This window comes from Abramis brama (genome assembly GCF_963993115.1).
Source record: "Abramis brama genome assembly, chromosome: 5".
Lineage (NCBI taxonomy): Eukaryota > Metazoa > Chordata > Actinopteri > Cypriniformes > Leuciscidae > Abramis > Abramis brama.
In genome coordinates, this window is record NC_139967.1 from 14,273,738 (window position 1) to 14,293,362 (window position 19,625).

Genomic DNA, 19,625 nt, shown 5'->3' on the forward strand with positions numbered 1-19,625 from the left:
TACTTTCAGTTTGAACATAATTTGCACGGCCTACAAACTTTTTACTGTATTCAATGTGTAATTTTTTATTAATTTGTGTAATGCCCTCCTCTTTGCTTTGCTTTTTTTAGTTTCTGTCTTTTTCTGCTTTGAGCTATGGTATTGTTTGTTCATGTTTTCTTTATTCTCTCTATTAGTGTTGTTCTTAATTATTGTTATGTTCTAATTTTCATACCTCTAATGCTCATAAACTGAATGTTCAAATAAAGCATCTAAAAAAGTGAAACAGGAAAGAATACGACTGTAAAATTGCCTCAGACAGAAAAATGTAGTTTTCTCTCTAGAGCAAAACATAACAGAACGGTGTATATTAGAAGCAATACATCCCCCTTCAGGAATAGAGAGAACCCAGTTGTATTATAAAAATAATTATAATAATTGTTTATTTTATTGGAATTACAGTAGGGGCATTTAAGGAATATTTAATATGATCATTAGGGATTTCCAGAAGAATAATCTCAATTTTAGAGCTGTAGAGAGCACAGAAGATAAAGAAGAAAAATAGAAGGTTTTCAGCAGACATTCAGATTCCAATAAAAATTTACAAAAATGTTACAGAAACCCAAACATTATTATACTCACTTATTTAACCTGAACTATTATTAACCACAGTGTTCACAAGTATTGCGTTTTGCTCTGTGTTCTGCTCATTGTGCATTAGTATGCAGTTTACTGAAAATTTTAGGCTCTACATGAACCTGGTACATCCAAACTATTTGTGATAGATATAGATTTAAATATGAAGAGTTCAAATGCAAAAGCCTCTAAGTGCCATCTGAAATTTTCTTCTAGAATGATCATTTTTATAAAGCATGTATATTTAAGCTAAGTAATTTCACTTAAATGACAATTAATAGGTATTTGCACTGCCATTTAAGTGAAATTATTGAACTTAAATATACAAGCTTGATAAAAATGATAATTCTAGAAGAAAATTTCAGATGGCACTTTTGCATCTGAACTCTTCATATATAGATATTTCAACTAAAGATATAAACTTGTTCTTTTATATATATAGCCTATATAGGCTATATATATATATATATATATATATACACACACACATATATTATATATATATATATACACACACACACACACACACACACAAGAACCAAATACAAAATACTAAAGATTGCTTGCACATGAAACTCTTTAAACGTTAACGTTATGAGTTTCATGTAAATGTAATCTTTAGTAGGTTATTTTGTATTTGGTTCTTATGTGTTTTTTTTCTACACTCTTTTCCCCATGTGAATAAAACCTTTATTATCTATTATGGTTCAGCGCGTCACTCGATGCAAAATAAACGCGACTGGCGTTTTATTATAACGCACAATTCTGTGCGCCAGATAAAAAGATGGCGGATCACTCGGTGAGTAATGGACAGACGGTTGGTTTTTATGTTGTCTTATTCGCGATTTAAATAACATTCGTCCTGTCTTTGTTGGTCGATGTGATTCATAAATGCGTTATGTCCTCTTAGGGTGAGATCACTGAGGGCTGTCGACTGCCTGTGCTGCGAAAAAATCAAGAAAATGAAGACGAATGGCGTAAGTATCAGCCTGACAGCTGCGGATAGAATGTAAACAACATTTGTCGCAAGCGCAAAACTAGCTACACGTAAATAGCCGTACATACGTATATTTAAGGATATAACTGCTTGCTTGTCCAAAAGTAAATTATAATTTCGTCTCTTCATAGCTTTGGCTGAAATTCTCAGTGTCAAAGACATCCCTGGGAGAAAGCTTTACTATGTCCACTATATTGACTGTGAGTATTAACTATCAGCCGGACTAAATACTTTGGTCACTTACCTAATTTCTTTCCTACAGTGTTAATATTTATATAATGCATGATTCCATTTATTTAGCCATTAATTGGAAAGAAAAAACTCTTTTAAATTTGTTGTTGTTTGTTGTTAGTCAATAAGCGCCTGGACGAATGGGTTACTCCAGACCGACTGGACATGAAAAAGCTCCAGTTTCCCAAGAAGGAGGCAAAGACTCCCATGAAGAATGGCCTGCCTGGGTCTCGGCCGAGCTCCCCAGAGAGAGACGTGGTAAGAGAATCTACTTTGTACCCAGTGACACTAAATGTAGAAACAAAACTCCACCACATCAATGATAAAAAGATATAACATTCACAGTTTTTGTTCAAATTTGCATGCTTTTCAGTCCATTTACCATCTTGTTACTTTCTGTTTAAATTTAGAAGAAGAGTCTAGATCTTCACGGTCAGTCTGCTTCAGCTCCTTCAAGAGGCAAAACCCTCCCCACACCGGTACAGACGAACCCTGCCCATTGTATTTTACTGATCAATCTGTCCTACAAGAGTTTACGGCGAATGGGCTGAATTAAAGACTAGTTTGAATAAACTCATTATACACTTTCCAAACAGTGTGAGGGAAGCAGTTTTTGCCTCATCTCAATTTCAACTGCAGATTGCAGAACCTTTTGTGTGACATAATTTAAAGATATTTATCCCACAATAATGGTAGCATTGTTAAAGGCATTACATGAGATTGAAACTTTGAAATGCACATTTAAGATAGCCGATACGTTGTTAGTATTTGTTGCACAGGGAATTAAATGGATAGTTCACCCATCTTACAGGTTTGGAATGACATGAGGGTGAGTAATTAATGACCGAATTTTCATTTTTGGGTGAACTATCCCTTCAAATAAGATGTTTTATTAATTTTAAAGCAAATCTATTAATTTTGCAATCTTTATGGAAAAGCTCTCAATGCATCCAGACCTCATTAGTCATTCTCATTACTTATTACTCCTTAGTTATTTTCATGAGGTAAGTGGCAGGTGTTCACTCATGGTTATGTTGTCATATATGATGGATTTTAGTGCCTTTTAAAGATTAAAAAGTAACACTCGTTTCTGTTTGATCTTACAGAAAAGGAAAGCAGAGTCAGTCTCTTTGGCCACACAAGTGACCGCAGCGACTCCAGTGCCTTCACTTCCTGGTTCTGCAGAGGCGAGTCAGGCCTCTGTATATCCAACAATTAGAGATTCCCCTTTCAGCATCAAATCCAGAGAGGAGCATGAACCACTCACCTCTCTAACAACAGTAAGAAATTACTTTAAAACAATTTAAGACCAGTGTGTCTCTTCTTGCAAAACAACAATAATAATAATCCTTATTATTATTAAGTTGTAAGTATAAAGTAATTTTTGAATATCACTTAACAATCAAACCTTTCTATATTTCCTCTGCTTCTTCCACCTGGAAGAATGGCACGATGTCCATTCAGCGTCATCTCATTCCTCCTCAGCCTGGGAGAAAAAGAAAAAATTGTGGAGGGACAGATGAGGTAAGTCCTGCAGCTTAAAATTAAACATCACACATTTTATTGTTAATTGGCAAGAACATGGTGCTGTAAGATGTTAGGAATTAGATTGTTAGGCACTTCACATTTACTTTATTTCTCATGAAAGAACTTAATGTTTATTATGTTATACAAATTCTGTGCTATGCAAAGTTTTACTTTAAAAAACAACACTGACTACCAATGAGATAGCAAGTCTGTACCTGATTTCCAATCAAAACCAAATCTACCTTACTCCTCTAAAGTGTCCTCAATTATTGCAACCCCTTGTGTTTTTCTAGATGGTAAAGGTGTTCCAGAATAACAGTCCCCGCTGCTCCACTGTCTATTTGCTGCCAGGAGAGGTCTGGCTCATTTACTTCCCTTTGCTTTGTTGAGTGTATTGCCAGAATGGAGGCTTAGGGCTGATACAATGGATTCTGTAAATGCAGTATATATTTATCACTATAAAGGAAATCAGGAAAACCTGACATTAATAACAATGAAAAACAAAACAGTTTACATAAAACCCACAAACATTTTTAAATATGAAAGACATTCATGTTATCGATGTAATTCTCCCTAACACTACTCTCTGATCTCAGGACTCTCAGGACAGTTCAGATGGAATCCCATCTGCCCCGCGCATGACCGGTAGTTTGGTGTCAGACCGCAGTCATGATGACATTGTGACGCGAATGAAAAACATAAACTGTATAGAGCTGGGCCGGCACAGGCTGAAGCCTTGGTACTTCTCTCCATACTCACAGGAGCTCACCTCTCTGCCCATTCTCTACCTCTGTGAATTCTGTCTCAAATACCTCAAGAGCCTCAAATGTCTTCAGAGACACCTGGTAAGAGTAGTTTCAAGACTTAAGCTTAAGGTGCGGTCACATTGGTGAAATTTCATGGGCAATAAAAAGTCCACTGTCAGTGGCTCACACTTTCAAACCAAGCAGCTTTCTGTTGAACATTTCCGCCCTCATGCGAAACTCTCAATAGCATGGAGGATTCCTATTGAAATGACCCACTAAATTTTGCTGGACAATAATAAATATGACCATATCTTTAAATAGCTGTTATTATATAGTTTTACTCACTACATTTAATATATAATTACTCCCCCTGTAACTTGTACAGACAAAATGCAACCTTCGGCATCCTCCGGGAAATGAGATCTACCGCAAAGGAACCATCTCCTTTTTTGAAATAGATGGCAGGAAAAACAAGGTGTGTAATTTTTTTTCCCTTCCACTAATAATGTCCTGTGCACTGTTGCAGTATGTACTGTACATCTATGTGGTCTCTTAAATCTGTGATTCTTTTTTGCTGCACAGGCATATTCCCAAAATTTGTGTTTATTGGCTAAATGCTTCCTGGACCACAAGACCCTGTACTACGACACGGATCCTTTCCTCTTCTATGTTATGACGGAGTATGACTCAAAGGGTTTCCATATAGTTGGCTACTTCTCAAAGGTATATTCCCTCTCTGCTGGCATCTGTTGTTTGCCTTTTAATTCTTCAAACATTCGCTTGTGCTATGTTTATTTAAAATGAATTCCTCTTGTTTTGATATTCTCTAATATAAAGTGACCAAATACTCTGAGGCCACTGTATTTAAATTCGTCATGAAATCAAAATGGATAATTCTTGTTTTTTTATGGAATTTTGAAGAATGTAATATAAATGATTTATCTGGCATGTGATTATTTATTTTTAAATGAATGTGCCCTCTTTAATCAAAATAACTTTCCCTCCCTCTTGCAATGACATCTCTTCTCTTCTCTGATGACGTGTTTACTGGTCTGACAACCTGTCATTAACATGACATCACAGCAATAGCAAACCACATTCCAGATGGACAAAATCAAGTCTCTGTCTACATTTTGTCTTGTTCGAGAAGCTGATTCACTCGAATATACATCACAATAAGGAAGAAAAGACTATCGTAACTTGTTTCACAATGACTTTAATGTCTTTTTTACTCTTATTAAAGGAGAAAGAATCAACAGAAGACTATAATGTGGCCTGTATTCTGACGTTACCACCTTATCAGAGAAGAGGCTATGGAAAACTACTAATTGAGTTCAGTGAGTAATTTTACAGTTCTTTAGGACTAGTCAAATTGGGTTAGTATGGTAAGATTTTTGCTTAATTTTCAGTCAATATTTTAAGCTTCAATTTTATTTGTGAAATATAATAAGCTCTAAATGTCATAGCCCCTGTTTCACATCTCTGCTTCCAAGGTTATGAGCTCTCAAAGGTGGAAGGAAAGACAGGTACCCCAGAGAAACCTCTGTCCGATTTGGGCCTGCTCTCCTACCGCTCATACTGGTCCCAGACCATTCTGGAGATACTCATGGACCTCAAATCAGAGAATGGAGAACGGCCACAGATCACCATCAAGTGTGTGCCAACTCTTTGTACTGTACTAAAGAAATACTTTGTAGGCACAAATTTCTAGCAGTGTTCTCGCTTTTGTTGTTCTTAGTGAAATTAGTGAGATCACGAGTGTCAAGAAAGAGGATGTGATATCAACTCTTCAATACCTCAACCTCATCAATTATTATAAGGTAAGAAATTACTTCCAATGAAAAGGAGTAATTAGCTATATTCTTTGGTAATTCAGATACTGATGGGGTCTTTCAGGGTGATTGATTTTGCTCTTCCCTCGCAGGGTCAATATATCCTCACCTTGTCCGAGGACATAGTGGAAGGCCACGAGCGTGCCATGCAGAAACGCCACCTCCGCATTGATCCCAAATGCTTGCATTTCACTCCTAAAGACTGGAGCAAGAGGGGGAAGTGGTGAAGGACAGAGAGAGCAGGGCCACTAGCTCACAGACACACAGGAATTCAAACCAACATAAATACTGTAAATAAACTTGTATTTATGTACTTTCATGGTTTTTATAAAAATAACTTCTCTACAGATATGGAGTCATTTAAAAAATGTAACTGAATGTGATAATGTGTAAATAAACAGTCTGTTTGTACTGTTTGGGGAGTTGATTTTACTTGCCAGATGCAAACTGGGAACATGTATGACATTATGATGAGTGATTAAAAACCTTTTAGTGGGTTTTAACTCCGTTTTCTCACATTTGCTATAGATTAAAAGCATGTGCTACATGACAAATGGTATAGCAATATATATTTTCTTAGTGTTAGTCCCGCTCATTTGCAGGGTCCACTTCATTGGAATTATCAGCACACGCATTAGATTTGGCATAGGGTTTATGCCGGATGCCCTTCCTGACAAAACACGAGTTCTGGGACACACTCGCTCGCACATATTCCTATGGCTAATTTGATATATCCAATCCACCTAACCTGCATGTCTTTGGACTGGGGGGGAAACCCACACTGACACTGGGAAATCGCACAAACTCCACACAGAAAGGACAGGAGCTGGGGCTCGAACCGTGATAAATGTTATAGCGATGTACGACTGGAATGAACATTCGGAAAAGAGCCAGCCCCACCTTTCATTCAACAATAAAACAGCAGCTGAAGGAGGACAACAGTGGGGCTGTGATTAAAGTCGTTAGGTAAATCAGACACTTGATAACTGACATTTGAAAGCTTGGTTGGATGCAGTGCATTCATTGCAGTGTTATTTTGGTTTTATTTATATACTAATGTAGTATTTATTAACCATTTGAATTAGCCTTTTATTTTAGTATTCAGTTTTCATTGTAATTTTAGTTAAAAGTTTTTAGTAATTTTGTTACATGCTTTGGTAAATTTTTTAAGCTAAAATTTATTTTTAAGTTATATTCATTTTAGTACTTAAATTTATTTCTGTTATTTGCCATGTAAGGATTTTTTTCTTTTTTTATTTAAGTTTTTCCATGTATATTTTATTTCAGCTTTATTTCAATTAACACATTTCTTAAATAGTTTTAAACACTGATTCATTGACATTCACATGCACTTTAAAAAGTTTACAACGTAAACGCTTTAGTCCGACTAAAATCTTATGGCAAATCTTTGAAAAGTGAACCTAAAAGACCTAGATAATGTGATTGTACACACTTTAATCAAGCTATAATTGACTTTGGCACTTTGCACATTATAAGGTAATGCATAACATGCATTTAATCTTTCAAATATTAAATTACATGTTGTGTCATGTATAATCGGACAGACTGCAGCCTAACTACACAAAAACTCAAAAAGCTCTAGCTCAATTATAACTGCATGACATAGCTGTGGATTAGCTGTCACGGCACCACCGGACTGGTGACGACTGACAACAGAGTTCCATTTAATTAGTGTCAATACACTTTATTGGTCAATAATGTTAGTGTATAAGCAAAAGTTAGATTACAGAGCATATTCTATATGACTCATAACATGATTAGATAGTGTCATCTTTATCAAGCCCAAGAAAGTTAGGAATTTCAAGTAAAGACAGAACTCTGTACATAAAACCCTGAGGCTAGAAAGCCTCGCCTCAATTTCCGTCCGCATCAAGATGATGCAGACAGAATCCCAGTAACATCACAACGCTTTCGTCATGTTCTATTACATACAGTTCATTCAGTACAAGCCCTAATATGTTTCTAACATGTATTAATGCTTCACTAGTCTTAATAAATGTATTAATATAATACTCGTATCCAACAGTTTTAGTGATTAAAAGCTTCTTCCATCCACCCAGCTTGTAGCAGCGAGGTGAATGTTAGTGTGTGAATTTACATCAGTTGTGCATCACTGCAAGTAACATGAGAACCGTGTGACGCTCACGTGGTGTGTGGCGATCTACATTCCTCAAAGCTGTCGAGCACTTATACAAAGGTTTGAACAGGTGTGATGGAGCGCGTAGGAGACCCCGCCCTCTCAGAGGATGACGAGGCCGTACGATTGGCCGCCTCGCGCTGTAGCTCTTCCACCCTCTTCTGAAGCTCTGCCCGTTTTGCTAGCAGCTCTTTGTAGCGCTGATGGACGGGCTCCTAAAATACATTTTTAATCAAACAGTGACTTTCAAGACCCATTATTAACTAATATAATATCGTCTTTAAATGATACCTAAAATGTCAGATGTTTAGGTGATGGATAATAAAATCCATCTAATTACATCATGGAGTAATATTTACTGACAATCAAAACAAAATAGCTGGGTTTAAAGATGGAAGGATCTAGTCCTGTTAGTTAAACCAACAGATACTTGGATGTTTTGTAGTGACGGACACCTCTAGTACACACATTATTATCTTTTAAACATCAGAAGATTGTGAGAACACATTCTCTGGCAGAATCAGAGAATGAACCTAATCATTTCTGCACCTGCACATTAATTTAAAAACCATTCACATGTGTGTACCTGTGGCCGCATGCGAGGATTCCAGCGTATGTAGTAGGAGACCCAGAGCTGGAGGTGTCGTATACCGACGGTGGGGAAGAGAACGTGGGAGGGGTAGTGTACGTACAGCGGATTCACAAACTCCTCTAGCTGACTGTTCACAAATGACCATACAGACACCGTGCGCTTCGGGACTTCCTAAACACAAAAACAGACAGACCCTTAGACCCACACACAGTTATATATGCTTGTTTATAAATAAACACAAATCTCAAAGTTTTGAGATGACCCTTATTGTGTCCGAAACACGGTTCATTCGCTGTAAGTTAAAGATAATAGCATCTACCAGATTATGTCCTGATCCATTAAACATTCATATTCTTACTGTTAAATTACATACGTACAAAGTGTGCAAACATTTATAGCTAAGAGTAGGCTCGCTCTCACCTCTTTGAGTCTTTGCTGCTCACTGTTACACAGAAATGTGCCAAAAAGGCAGCTGTAGAGGTGATCCAGTATTGTTATGAGGAAATTCTCATTGAACTCGAAAGCTGCAGGAAACTACAAACACAGAGACACAAATATTTATTACTTATACAGAGACAGATCATAGCAATACACTGAACACATAGGCAGGTCGGCCATTGGAACTGTGAGGTGTTTTGCACTAACCTGTCTTGTCATCTGCCAGACACAGTCAATGAACTGCAGGAAGATCGGAGAGCGATCTGCATCTGTGTGATTCTTATCACCATGACCTACTCGCTACATACACAAAAATGATCATGTACTGTATTACTAATAATAATAATAATCATTTATTTATCTTTTCATACATAGAATACAACTCAAAGTGCTTCACATGCATAAAATCAAATAATACAATCACACAATGTAAATATAAAAATATTCAACTAAAAACAACTATAAAGGTTCAGCATGTAAAATAAAGTAAATTGGCAATATAGTTTGATCTCAATATTGATATAAAATAAAATAAATAAAACAACGAGAAATTTTTTTAAGGTAAAATAGAACATACAACTGACTTACACACAGCTTTGTTATATTACAACACCATATTGTTATATTGATAAGCAACTTTGTCTTAAAGATATGTCTTAACCCGCTTTTTAAAAATATGAATGCTAGTAGCCTCTTTTACTTCATCTGGTAGAGCAAATAATGAGCAAAGTGACTTAAAATAATTACAAAACATGGATCTTTTTTGTTTTTTGAATGTTATTATTTCAATATTTGACATGCTGCTGTATTTAATACCTTTCTAAACATTGGGGTCAATATGATTTTTATTATATATTTTTGAACAAAGTCTCTTATGCTCACTAAGGCTGCATTTATTTTGATCAGTAAAACAGTAATATTGTGAAATATTATTACAATTTATAATAACTCTCTATTTTAATATATTTTAAAATGCCATTTATTCCAGTGATGCAAAGCTGAATTTTCAGCATCATTACTCCAGTCTTCAGTGTCACATGATCCTTCAGAAATCATTCTAAAATGCAGATTTGGAGCTCAAGAAACATTTCTAATTATTAATGTTAAAAACAGTTCTGCCGCTTAATTTTTTTTTGGAAACTGTGATAGAATTTTTTCAGTATTCTTTGATGAATAGAAAGCTAAAAAGAACAGCATTTATTTGAAATAGAAATCTTTTGTAACATTTACTGTCACTTTTGATCAATTTAATGTGTCCTTGCTGAAAAAAAGTATTAAAAAAAAATCTTACTGACCCCTTTTGAATTGTAATGTACATATGAAATGTTTAAAAGTTCTACTGAAGAGCCTTGAAAAGCACAGCGTTTTTCAATGTTTTGATGTAATTTCCACTGAAACATCAGGGAGGTTGAGTGGCTCATCCTTTTGTTAAAAAAAAATAGCCACTAGCATTTTTTCTATGTTGCAGCCTGGCAAATGAAGTTGAATTCTCCATTTAGATATAATTTGGAAAAAAACTGATAATTTTCAGTAATGCTGATGTTCAGTTAGAAAAGCATGTAATATATGCTAGTGCATAACACCAGTGTTATCTCTTCTCTTCATCATTGCTGTTTATAATGCTGAGAATGTCTAATGATATTTGTCATTAGGGGTGTGACGGTTATTATATAACCGTGAGACCGACGGTTATAGTTGAACACCGTCATTAGAACTCTATAACCGCCAAAACCGTGTTATTAAAATATTTTTTATAAACATTTTTTATCATAGAGAATGTTTAAATACTAATTAAAAACAATTGTTAACAGTGTGTGTTATTAATGGTCTACGTCGTTTCCAACTGTATTTGATTCTTTGCCAAGTAGCCTACCCCCCTGACCGACCGCCAATCATCTGAGATGGAAATAACAGCTATGATATAGTGATGTGCCATTATTATGAGATTTATGAAACAAATGAAAAACATTTTTCTAATAATAAACATTAGCAATAAACATTTGCAATCGGGAGACATGGTTTTTACCACTTAATGAAGTTTTGTTTTGTAAATCGTCAGACATGATTTTTACCACTTCATTAAGTTTTGCTTTGTAGAAAACCTTTCTTTAAAGCGAATTTCGTTTTGTACAAATTGTATCTTAATTTTAATAAATGTTTCATCAACCAATTGAATGTATTTAAGAAATAAAAAGCAAATTGCCTATAGCAGACAATATAATAACCGTGACATGGATGCGCGGGCGCGCCGCGTTCACTTGCATTGCATTGTGAACTAGAACGCATCTCATCGTAAATGAATGAAACTCAGCGTAGGCCTAATACATTAGCATTAAATATCTTTGCTGCATCCTTTCTAGAACAGACAAGGGCTTTCTTACGGCTCGCATCAGCAGAGCATTGCATCGTCCATAGACCGCAAAACAATCAGCGGATGGCGGGTGCGGCTTTGAAATCTGGTCAAAAAACATTGGTACGGATGATGAGTTTTGTGATGCGGTTGCGTTTGAAATAATACCCCATCCGCGTATCTCTATCGATAACAACATTGAACACTACACAAATATTATTTTTATTTTATTTTTTTATTTAGGTGATCAAGTACCTAATCAGTGTCTGTTCGTTTATTCAAACTAAATTGTCCTATAGATGGGTTTCCGTTTCTCGAATTACCCATTATCCTCTGCGGCGCGCCGCCATGTTGTGTGTCAAAGCTGTCAGTAAGCCACTGGGAGACACGGCTCATTCACTGTGCTGCATTAATAGAAAGCCAGTTAATATAAAGTATTTTTGACTCTTTTGTGTGAGATAACGATGACAAATTCCTCCAAACCTGGCGACAAGGTTAAGGTTATTTACAGGGACACATTAGACGATGTTTGCAAGGCAAGATATGATGTGAAATTGAGTGGTCGCATTTGTGCGAGTGCATGGTCATACACTACACTTAAATTCACGCATGAATTCTCCTGCATTGAACTTGTTTTAGCGCCCGCCAAAGTGAATTTTTGTCCCGCCAAAGTCTTATTTGATCGGTGAGTAATGTAGATGAACTGGGTGCATGTTTAACTGAAAGAACGAGCAGATAGAGAGAGAGCCGGTCGCGCGCGCGCACTCTCTCTCTCTCTTCGGAGCCAGGCGAACATGTAAACAAGACTTCACCGTCTCCAAACTAAGCGCTGTCTTGCTCTCTCTCCCTCGTGGAAATGTTAGTCTGGAGCCCTGCATTGACGGTTCACATCGCTGTAGCCAGGCGGCTGATATCTGCACAGCCCTTATTATATGGTACATTTAGACTCAGTGTCAAGACAACACCATCTGGGTAAAAAAACAACAACAACACAACGCTCCGAACTAATTTAGTGTAACTTAGGAGAGAGATGGAGAGCAGAGGCACAGAGCGATGTGCTCCAGGTGTAGCTTCTGCCTCTGGCTCGACCAGCTGATGTGGCCACAGAGAAAGTGATGAAGGTGGACAATCGTCAGAGTGTGCTTCTGCCCAGCCAACACCTCTCAAGGGCTGTGTCGATAGTAGCCGCCTGGGTACAGCGATTTGACAGCCGATGAGAGCTAGCGCATTTAGCTAGCCCATCTTGGAAATGATTAGATAAAGTGTCACATCTCCAGAGCACAAAACCTCTAAATGTTCACAAGAGCAGCACTGAATATTAACTCCAGCCAAACGGAGAATAATCGTATGATTTTTATGTTCAGAACAATGCCGATTCAGGATATTATCATGCTCCGTAACACAAACGCTTGACCCACTTGACACACAAGATGGCGCCGTAAGGAGTTGCGGGAGAAATGTGACGTCATCGGAAATCTATCTATAACAGATTAACATCGCACCTTCCCGACGACGGTTATGTTACGAACCGTCACATTTGACTCACGTCATAACCGTCATCACCAATTCAGAAACCGGCACACCCCTATTTGTCATATGATATTTGACAATTAAACCACTTTATTTAATTGGGAAAGGCAAAATAAAGTTATTCTAGCAACTTTATTTTGACTTAATTTCAGACTTTTCAGTAGTGCAACACATTAAAAATCACAGTATGTGCCCAGAGTAGACACCAGTGCACTTATATGATGCACTATGAAGCAATATATAGTATTTGTACTATATAATATGAAGTCATTATATAGTAAATAGTGAATGAGTTAACAAGTGAGGAATTTGGAAAACAGCAAACATTTTTATCCCCTTACAGTCTTGTTTGTTGTTGTCATGTAAGTTGCCTGACCTGTTGGAAGCGATGTCCAAAGCTGAGCCACTCTTTCTCCACCAGTATCTGAAAGCCTCGTATGGTTCTGTAGTGAGAGTCCAGCATTATCAGGGCCAGTGAGGTCAGCTGAGCAGTTCTGTCCCAGCCATCACTGCAATGAACCACCACTGAGGTTTTCCCAGACTCCACCTTGTCGGCTATCCTTAAAGCTCCTGCCAGAATCAACTATCATACACACACACACACACACACACACACACACACACACACACACACACACACACACACACACACACACACACACACACACACACACACACACCATCTTCATCATCCTCATGTTTCTTAACATGTGAGAAACATTATGAAGAGATCCCTCTTGTCTCACCTTAATATGCTCAAGCCAGTGTGTGGACTCGAGATTGGACAGCCAATGAGATTCATCAATGTTGGGATAGACGACATCCTTCAGTTTCCGTAGTGACTCGCGCATTACATGAATGTTGTGGATATCCAGAAACACCAGCTCTGCATTCTGATAAGCATCTTCACTCTCATACCCACCTCCTTTCATCTAAAACACAAACTGTCAAAACTTTCCCTTTCATTTAAAACACACGCTTGAAAAGAAAGTGAGTGTTTACCTTGTTAGCTGCAGCATTCACACTGGGTCTGGAATCAAATATGAACAGTTTGTGTGATTGTGCGTTTGCGTCCATGATGGCCTGAAGGAGTTTCTCATCTTCTTTGCTGCGTCGACCATTCTGACCTACCATCGGCTGACTGGACCGAACCACTGCAGCCTGACTCTCCGGGTGGATCCATGACAATACCTAAACCGGAATGAGCCAATAGCTTCAGTGATGAGACCTGAGGATGAATTATTGCTCACACACAAACTGAAGTGTGAAGATTCAGAAACGTCTCAAGACACTGACCGGAATGCGTCCTTTGGCCCTGAAGCTGGAGACGCGCCGCAGTTCCTCGTCAGTGATTGTTACCGGCACAACTAGCACCGCTGGGTATGAATCACACAGCTCATAGTGATCATTTACTTTGGAGATCCTCCAGCTCTCATTCGGAAGACCCTATTTATATTTAAAACACGACTCTCTGAAATACTTGTTTCTTATTGGTCAATCACAGATTCTGCAGTGAAATATGTTTTGTATAATGACCCTAAAATGTATAATTGATTTACAATATCCTACATAGCTGTGCCAGATGTCTCTTGTATCACTCCATAGTCTCATTCTTTTCTAATAATAAAATATTGTTAAATACTGTAAATTATTATATTTTTTTCATATTTTACATAATGTATATACATGTATTAATATTATTAACTAATATTATTATTATACTATTGCCAAGTGATAAAATCAAAAATTAATATTGAAATATTGTAGAATAAAACCATTATTTCATATTATTATTGTTGTCATTATTAATTTTTATTATATTAATTAATTTATATTAATTTATTTGGTAAGTAGCTGTGTAATACATGGGATAATGTACACCCAGCCATCATTATTGCAAAACAAACCTTTTTAGGGTGATACAAGCCGCCCCTGCTTTACATTAGTGTCCTTGTCCCTCTGAAGGGGTGAATGAATAAACACACAACGTACCTGTCTCTTGTATTCAGCCAGTGGATCATACACCCTCCATCCATTCTCAGGAAACACCTGCTTATACTCGAATGCAAAGAGGGACTAGACAAAGAGAAAGGAGGGATACAGAAGAGAGAGATTATGAGCTCTAATTACTTTTAGGCTGATGCTGATTTTGTTGAATTAGGTTTATTAATTATAATATACTGTATGCTGGAATAATATACGCTCTTTGTCGTCTTATGTTTCTCACCATGTTGTTTGACACTGGAAAAGCAAACTTCATCAGAACCTCAAACACTGATTTCTTTAGCGAGTCCTCAGGTTCCTTGTGCACAAAACGCAGGTTCCTCATATCCTACAAGACACATATTGAGCAAACATACAGGGAAAAGAATGTATCAGGGCTCAACAGTAAGGGTTTTTTCTGCTGGCTAGTTTCCTGCCCTGCCAACATTTTCATTGGCCAACCACAAACAGTGTTATTTTAGTATTATTTATATACTATTTTGTTAGTATATAAATAACACTAAAGTAACACTATTTTTAATAACACCTCATTTTATTATTTATTAATATTTTGAAGTAGCCTTTATTTGTATATTTTCAAAAAAAAAGAAAAGTTTTTTTTATATTCCAATTTAGCTTTAAATTATTTTTTATTTGTTTGTCATTTTTGTACATTTTATCTCAACATCTTTCATTTTAAATAAAAAAATTCATTCAATAATTATATTTTATTTCAGCTTTATTTTTAATTATTGTTTTTTTAAACATATGTATAGATAAATGTCAAGTCTTCTTCAAAACATTTTTTTACAAAAAATTCACAAACCTTGCAGACGAGGACGTATGAGGCGTCTCCTCTGCTAGTCACTGCTCCGATCTTCTCTACTCTGCTCAAAACTCCCAGTGGCAGATCTAGCCCAAACACCGGCTCCTAACAAACAAATAAGGTGCCTGAAAATTAAGTCTTTAGTTTAGAAATTCTCTCCAGAAGTACAGAAACAGCATGTGTGCGTGGTTCTTACCCTGTCAGTGCACCTGAAGAACAGTCTGTAGTTAGTGACGGTCAGAGATCCTCTAGCAGGCCCAATGAATGGACAAATGTAAGTCACGTCTTTACCTGTGGACAAGCACACAATAAGCATATACATTAAAACCATCAGAATAGCTGATGCACAGCAGTCAGTATAAAGTGCCACACATACCGGCATCCTGAACCAGTTCCTCTTCCAGAAGAGGAAGTTCGCCTTTTCCAGGGTCTTTATAGACCTGCATACAGGAAAATATGATCAGTGAACATAAACTGAAACTTTATCCAAGTCTTTTGCACACATTCACACTTTAATACCTTTTCAATTGTCCTGCCTTTACTCTGTAATAAGAAAAAGTAACAGATGAGTTTTAGTAATAGTAACAGTTCGGAACATACATCAGTTTTAAATACAGAAAAAGAAGTGCTGGGCTGAACTTTGGTTCTGACTGACCCGCAGCTCTGTGTCTGAAACTTTGGTGCCACTTGAACGGTCAGAGCGGGTCGTAGTGGAGCTGAAAGGACATTAGAGGATGAAGGCAGATTAAAGCACACCTATGAGCTTTACTCATCTTAAAGGAAAGGTTCACTCAGAAATGAACATTCTTTCATCATTTATTCACTCTCATGTTGTTCCAAAACTGTATATTTTAAACTGACTTTATTTCTTCCATGGAATATGCAGAATGTTAGAGACTGACAGCCTCAGTCATTATTCACTATCTTTACATCTTTTTAATAAAAATAAGTGGTGTCATACGTGTTTGGAGCAACATAATGGTTAGTAAACAATGGCAGAATTTTAATTTCTGGGTCAACGATCCCTTCTGACAGTGAAGTGAAGACAGTTAGCGGCTGCGCTTGTCAAGAAGTTTCAAAAACATTATATAAATGCCAGCGTGAAATTATACATTACATATTCATTTAGAGAGTGTGTTTTCTGTTGATACCTGCACAGCGACTCCACACTGTCCACACTGCCGCTCTCCTCCATCCCGAAACAAACCAAACCGCAACACTTATTGAGTTATGATGTTAACTAAACTCTATTAATTTAGTGACTGTTCAGTGCGGAAATTCCGTGAACACAAACAGCGGAAGCTGCCATGTCTTCCCACAATCCCTCTAGGTGGGGCTTGTCGTGCGCGCTGCCGTGCTCGCGCGTTCTGTATTTTTGTCAGAGTGCTGGTGCGCGTGTTCGTGGGTCACCTTGTGGAGACCTTTGGGAAGTGAAATACTAAAAATTAAAAGAATGTCCCCTGCATTTACAGTTTTTTTCCAATTACTAACACACAATTTTGCAAACTAGGCTGGTTTTATCAAAATACTTAACACAATTCACAAAAACCACACACCCAAACTGCGAAATACCTAATATATCCTGCAAAATGAAGCAATGCAGCCAAAACTATAGCACGATCAAAATCAAACTTTTGCACGAAATGGAACACACTTCATTCATATTACCAGTTTACATTGGACTGAACACAAATATGTTCACAAAAAACAGTACACTGAAAAAGAAAATCTTTTTGAAAAAATCTTGCCCCACAGCTGGATCTGGCCACAACGCCTTATCCACATCACAGGCAATATCTTCCCTTGACAGACATCAAGGGAAGAAGCACCTTGAGTGAGTGCCTTATCCATCCCTGAATCGCACCCACATCAATCTCATCACATGCCTCTTCCATAGCCTGCACAAGAGGCATGCGCACAAAGGGCTGCCGGTCATATACCTTCCACTGCAATGCCGAAAAGAACTCTTGGGGTTCTTAAATGAAAATGGGTTCAGAAATGGTGAGTATGGTGGGAGGTACTGCACGAGAAATGGTGGGTGGTCAGCAAACCAGTTTTGGACTGGGGCTACACGATGAAAGCACACATTGTCCCATGCTACAACGTATCGGTTTCTTTGATGGTCTGCATCATTCATACGCTCTGGTGTTATGAGAATGTTGTGGACTCTGTCCAGAAATGTGAGAATATGGGCTGTGTTGTATGGTCCAAGGTTGGCATGACGGTGGAGGACACCATGGCAGCGCACATTGTGATGTTCCCACCACGTTGGCCAGGAACATCTATAATGGCTCTGTGGCCAATGACGTTTCTCCCCCTTCTTCTGGTCTTTGCTAGGTTAAACCCAGCCTCATCTATAAAGATGAACTCATGTGGGATTGCATGAACATCCATTTCCAGTACTCCCTGAAAACAAAGAACAAAAATCAGTCAATATGGTGTTATCCAGTACACTGGGAAACAATGCTGCGTGTAGTGTACTGCAGTCAATATTGTTCTTACATTCACATATGCTCGTCTGACCTCTTTGTTTCTTTGAGAGTTTCTCTCAAACGGCACCTTATAAAGCTGTTTCATTCTGATTTGGTTTCGCTTGAGAATGCGAGCCAATGTGGACAGACTGACTCGTTGAATGTTGTTGAATATGGTGTTGTCTTGGATGATATGGCTTTGAATTTCTCGTAATCTGGTTTCATTATTTTCCAAAACCAAGTTTACAATGCCAGCTTCCTGTATCCCGGTGAACATTTGGCCCCTTCCTCCACCATGGTTGCGTCTCTCAGTCCTTTAGAAAAACAAAAATATAGGGTTTGGACAATGCAGATATTTTCCCCATAGTAGAGTACATTGTACAGGAAACAGTTAGTGTATGACATCAGACATTCATGAAGTAAACAGATGTCACCCAACTGATACACTATGATATAGGGTGTACTACATGTGTACTACATGAAATTTTGGTTACATACCTGTACTCAGTCTAAATGTCCGGATGACACCGGCGACAGTAAAATGGCTCAAATTGGGCTGCGCTCTTTGTCCAGCCTCTCGCATTGTCAGCCCATGGTTGATGATATGATCAACTAATGTTGCTCTGAATTTATTTTAAAGTTGTTGTCTTCTTTGGCCATGAACTCCTCTACCAGCTTCCTCTTCCTCTCTCTGCAGCATCTTCCATTGTTGTTTTGTGATTGGCCAGGTGCCACATGTATTGGCCAAATAGCTCATGTATTTTGAATGGCAGTGTTTTGAAATGGCAAACATGTGACTTTATGTCAGATTGTTGTGTCTTATGTAGAGAACCGTGTTCAGTGCATTTAAAAAGTGCCATTTTGAATTGCAAAATGTGTGTAAAGCAGAAAATGTGTTTAGACTTTTGGAGCCTTGAGAAGAGGTTTTGCTCTCTGTGTGTCAGTTTAAATAAGTGTGCTGTGCATGTCATTTTAGTGTGTTAGCAATTTGAAAAAACTGTAAAAATACAAAAAAACAACTTAATGTTTGGTGCTTATTTATATTTTTGATGAAATTTCCCTTTAATAAATGCTGCTTTTAATAGACAGTAAGGAACAATTTGGATTAATTTTATCTTTTCTTTTGAAATTGCTGTTGTGACTGTGATTGGAGTGATTTAATATAATACATTTAGGTCTATCTAAAAACAGTTCTGTTGTACAAGTATACATCTTTTTGTAGACACAGACTTGGTGTGCGTTTAAACGTTAAACTTTTGTTCGCGGCTTTAAATTATTGAATGTGTGTGAAAGAATTGCTATGTAGCCTACATGCTTGTGTATGTGAGT

The 19,625-nt window shown here is 37.4% G+C and overlaps 2 protein-coding genes and 1 long non-coding RNA gene across 3 annotated transcripts; 1 reads left to right on the plus strand and 2 right to left on the minus strand.

Moving 5' to 3' along the window:
• The first annotated feature begins 1,357 nt into the window (after positions 1–1,357).
• kat5a (K(lysine) acetyltransferase 5a) lies at positions 1,358–6,364 on the plus strand. Its single transcript, XM_084114448.1, has 15 exons — positions 1,358–1,414; positions 1,526–1,592; positions 1,744–1,812; positions 1,965–2,101; positions 2,254–2,322; positions 2,950–3,123; positions 3,287–3,367; positions 3,664–3,726; positions 3,967–4,215; positions 4,502–4,591; positions 4,699–4,839; positions 5,360–5,453; positions 5,610–5,769; positions 5,855–5,936; positions 6,041–6,364. Exons 1-15 carry the CDS (start codon positions 1,400–1,402, stop codon positions 6,173–6,175), a joined length of 1,626 nt encoding a protein of 541 aa, XP_083970574.1. The 5' UTR covers positions 1,358–1,399; the 3' UTR covers positions 6,176–6,364.
• Positions 6,365–7,207: 843 nt separating this feature from the next.
• On the minus strand, positions 7,208–17,162 carry mtmr2 (myotubularin related protein 2). Its single transcript, XM_084115067.1, has 16 exons — positions 16,977–17,162; positions 16,481–16,541; positions 16,345–16,368; positions 16,202–16,265; positions 16,022–16,116; positions 15,826–15,930; positions 15,244–15,348; positions 15,009–15,092; positions 14,313–14,462; positions 14,019–14,207; positions 13,763–13,948; positions 13,393–13,599; positions 9,344–9,436; positions 9,119–9,232; positions 8,693–8,869; positions 7,208–8,321 (listed from the first exon to the last, which is right to left on the minus strand). Exons 1-16 carry the CDS (start codon positions 17,018–17,020, stop codon positions 8,157–8,159), a joined length of 1,863 nt encoding a protein of 620 aa, XP_083971193.1. The 5' UTR covers positions 17,021–17,162; the 3' UTR covers positions 7,208–8,156.
• A 603-nt stretch (positions 17,163–17,765) lies between these two features.
• LOC311083934 lies at positions 17,766–19,178 on the minus strand. The gene is made up of 3 exons (XR_014606389.1): positions 18,795–19,178; positions 18,328–18,610; positions 17,766–18,231 (listed from the first exon to the last, which is right to left on the minus strand). It is a non-coding gene; the product is annotated as an uncharacterized lncRNA (long non-coding RNA).
• Between the last annotated feature and the right edge of the window lie 447 nt (positions 19,179–19,625).

Bases quoted from the DNA above. Each gene is read 5' to 3' on its own strand.
- kat5a (XM_084114448.1), top strand. The intron at 2,102-2,253 runs GTAAGAGAATCT...GTTTAAATTTAG, and splicing joins GCTCCCCAGAGAGAGACGTG to AAGAAGAGTCTAGATCTTCA. The intron at 5,454-5,609 runs GTGAGTAATTTT...TCTGCTTCCAAG, and splicing joins AAAACTACTAATTGAGTTCA to GTTATGAGCTCTCAAAGGTG.
- mtmr2 (XM_084115067.1), bottom strand. From the start codon at position 17,020: ATGGAGGAGAGCGGCAGTGTGGACAGTGTGGAGTCGCTGTGCAG. The intron at 16,542-16,976 runs GTATCAACAGAA...ATGTCCTTTCAG, and splicing joins AGTGTGGAGTCGCTGTGCAG to CTCCACTACGACCCGCTCTG. The intron at 15,349-15,825 runs GTTTGTGAATTT...TGTGTCTTGTAG, and splicing joins CATACGTCCTCGTCTGCAAG to GATATGAGGAACCTGCGTTT.